We start from the raw sequence: 2,766 nt of genomic DNA on the forward strand, positions 1-2,766 counted from the left end.
TGTGTGTGTGTATATAAAAAAAGAGTGAAAAGAACAATTTCCCCTAGGGGATCAATAAAGTATATTTTCTTCTTCTGTTTGTGTTTTTGGACTGAATGGGATGAGTGTAGTCAAACTCAGCTAAGCCATACCCTTTAAAGTATAAAAGTATAATTAATGCCAAATATTATAGAACGGCAACAGATTTCTATGATTAACCAAAAAAAAGAGAAAACCAGTGCCCCGAGGCAAGAACGTTATCCTGTTGCAGAGCACAGGGTCTTCACGCCTCTGCAATGTGTCAAAACCCACTGTGGTTTCTAGTCAGCGTTCAACTGAACATTTATCCTCCCACATGGAAAGTGGAAAATGCATCACATCAGCAAGCAAATTCTTCAGTTCATTTCCAAGTTTATTGATCATGAAGCAGCAGCAATTGAGGTCTGCTTACTCACTCTGCAGCTTTCTTGCTTCATTAGCAGATAAGACGTCTTGTTCACGTTGGCCTACAAGTTGTTCATCTTGGAAACAGTGGACAAAACAGTCTCACAAAGTATAAACCAACATGAATGAGAGGTCCTAAAAGTGCCCAGAATAAAGGAGAGTTTGAACATCTACAGTTTCATGACAATTGAACAAACTTGTTCTGCTGATGGAGGCTATGTGATACAGCTGAAATCTCCAGAGCAAGTAAAGAACTGGTCCTTGAATGGAGATTTGTTTTGTCAAATGTGCTATTTTAAAATAACAAATGTCAAAAAAAGTCCTACATTCTCATTTTTTCTAACCAAAATAACCACTTCCTCCTCTTCTTACTGACAGTTAGCTAGAGGAAGTGTAGGCTGTAATATATGCCAGCATTCACAGGGGGCTACATCGTCTTTTTGCCGTGCCATTTGGTGAGAGACATGTTAGAGATAATTTTGTCAGTTGTGACAAAATGGGCATTGACACAATGGATCTTTCTCCACGTTATGGTCTCAGGTAAAATTCATGAAGTTTCTGATGTAGATAAAAGATGTATGTAAAAAATAGTTAGGAGTTATTAATTTTGCCTCTCAGTACAGTGTGTTTCATCACAAATGTTCTGCAGTTCTTTATTAAATCAAATCTAAAACAGGCTGTTGGTGCAGTTTCCTGTTTCCTTCAAGTGTTTATTATGATTAATTAATTAATTAATTTAGATAGATAGATAGAATTATTAATTAATTCATTAATTTATTCATTAATGCATGTTCACACACTGTGGTCTTGTTGCTTGTACTCTATCAGCCATGTATTCACAATTATAATAACACATTTTTACCAGAACATCACAGGTGGAGGTTGAGCATTTCAGTGAAATACACAGTATATTCAGTTACTTTTGACAGATAGTCAATATGCTCCTGTCAGTAATTTTTTTTTATCTTTATGTTGTTTCAGGTACTTACTCTCTGGTCACAATCCACCAGCCTCCTTTGCTTGCCACTGCTCTGGGTCATGATGTTGTAATGCCGTGCCATCTTTCCTATGATGAGAAAATGCTGACCCCATTAGTTTTGTATTGGACAGACACCAACAATGTCAGAGTGTGGATGCCCTCTGAGAATTATGAGGGACGTGTTGACCTTCTGGACAATGATGTGCTCTCTTTAAACAAGTCATTACTCCTCAGGAAGGTCGAGTGGACCGACGGTAGGAAGTACCTGTGCAAAGTCTCCATCACTGTCCCGGAAAAACGTTTCAGGATGAATGGAAATGGAACTTTACTGATGGTTTATGGTAAATAAAAGGCAAATTAAGGGATGTGCCACACTGTGCAGTTTGGAGGTTAAGGAAGAATTTCATGAAAATAGACAAAACCTGCAATACCTGATTGTGTATATTTAACATACTTTGTATCTGTCCCTTTTCAGACACCGTGAACTTTAAACTCACCAGTCACAATCAGTCTCTGCTCTGCTGTGAAGTTAACGTGACCCAGGGTACTGGATTTGTTTTGTCCATTTTTCACATTGGATACAACCTTCAAACTGTTGACACTGCTCCAGGAAATGTCTCAGCTCTGCCCTATGTCACACTTTCTCAAACAATTTATCTGAGGAATAAAGGAAAATATGAGTGTCAGCTGCACCTGAACGAAGAGCTGGTGGCGAAAAACATCTACTACCATCTGTCTGGTAATAATCTTTTGATCTAGTTTCCATGCATGCACATACACACTTGCCGCTCGGCATTTTAAACACTCCTCAGATTTTGCTAATTAAAAAAAGATTATTCTTAAAATTGTAAAGGCTCATATTTAACTGGTCGTAATAAGAAAGAAAAGGGAACCAAACTGTACATTCATACTAAAAACCATTGCCTGAAATGGGCAGGTACACACTGGTACTTCTGATTTTTGTCACACCCCTAAACATTTGTGTAAAACCTTTTTTTCCCACCGGCATTCCCCGAAGACCCGCCCTACTCTGCCTCTGATTGACTAGTGTTTGTGGGCTTCATTGGTTTGGTTCGTTAGATTTAGGCAGAGGAGTGAGATCACACAAAAAAAAAAATCACAAAAAATCACACATAAAAGATGGACGTCGCATCTCCACCTGTACAAAAATGAACCCAAAGTATCCCACATATAGCCCCTGCCATCTGGCACTGGTGGCATTATTTGAAGCCAGAGTCTGTACAGTAGTGATCAGGGTTGGCACCACAGTATCAAGATCCTGTCCATATGCTTGGCGGATTTTGAGGTGTACTGGGGTGGATTGAGATGTTTTGGCTTCACTATTGCTACTGTTGTTGCTGTAC

General features: G+C 38.9%; 1 protein-coding gene across 1 annotated transcript in view; it reads left to right on the forward strand.

Annotated features, from left to right (window-relative positions):
* The first annotated feature begins 846 nt into the window (after positions 1–846).
* The window catches only part of LOC118335950, a 4,416-nt gene continuing 2,496 nt past the window's right edge, over positions 847–2,766 (forward strand). The window contains exons 1-3 of the mRNA XM_035672468.1: positions 847–963; positions 1,405–1,743; positions 1,878–2,141. Of these exons, the coding sequence (XP_035528361.1) occupies positions 888–963; positions 1,405–1,743; positions 1,878–2,141 (679 nt within the window). The 5' untranslated portion in view covers positions 847–887. The remainder of the gene's footprint in view (positions 964–1,404; positions 1,744–1,877; positions 2,142–2,766) is intronic.

The sequence above is a fragment of the Morone saxatilis genome, unplaced genomic scaffold (assembly GCF_004916995.1).
Source record: "Morone saxatilis isolate NCDOM2014 unplaced genomic scaffold, NCSU_SB_2.0 Contig24, whole genome shotgun sequence".
NCBI lineage: Eukaryota > Metazoa > Chordata > Actinopteri > Moronidae > Morone > Morone saxatilis.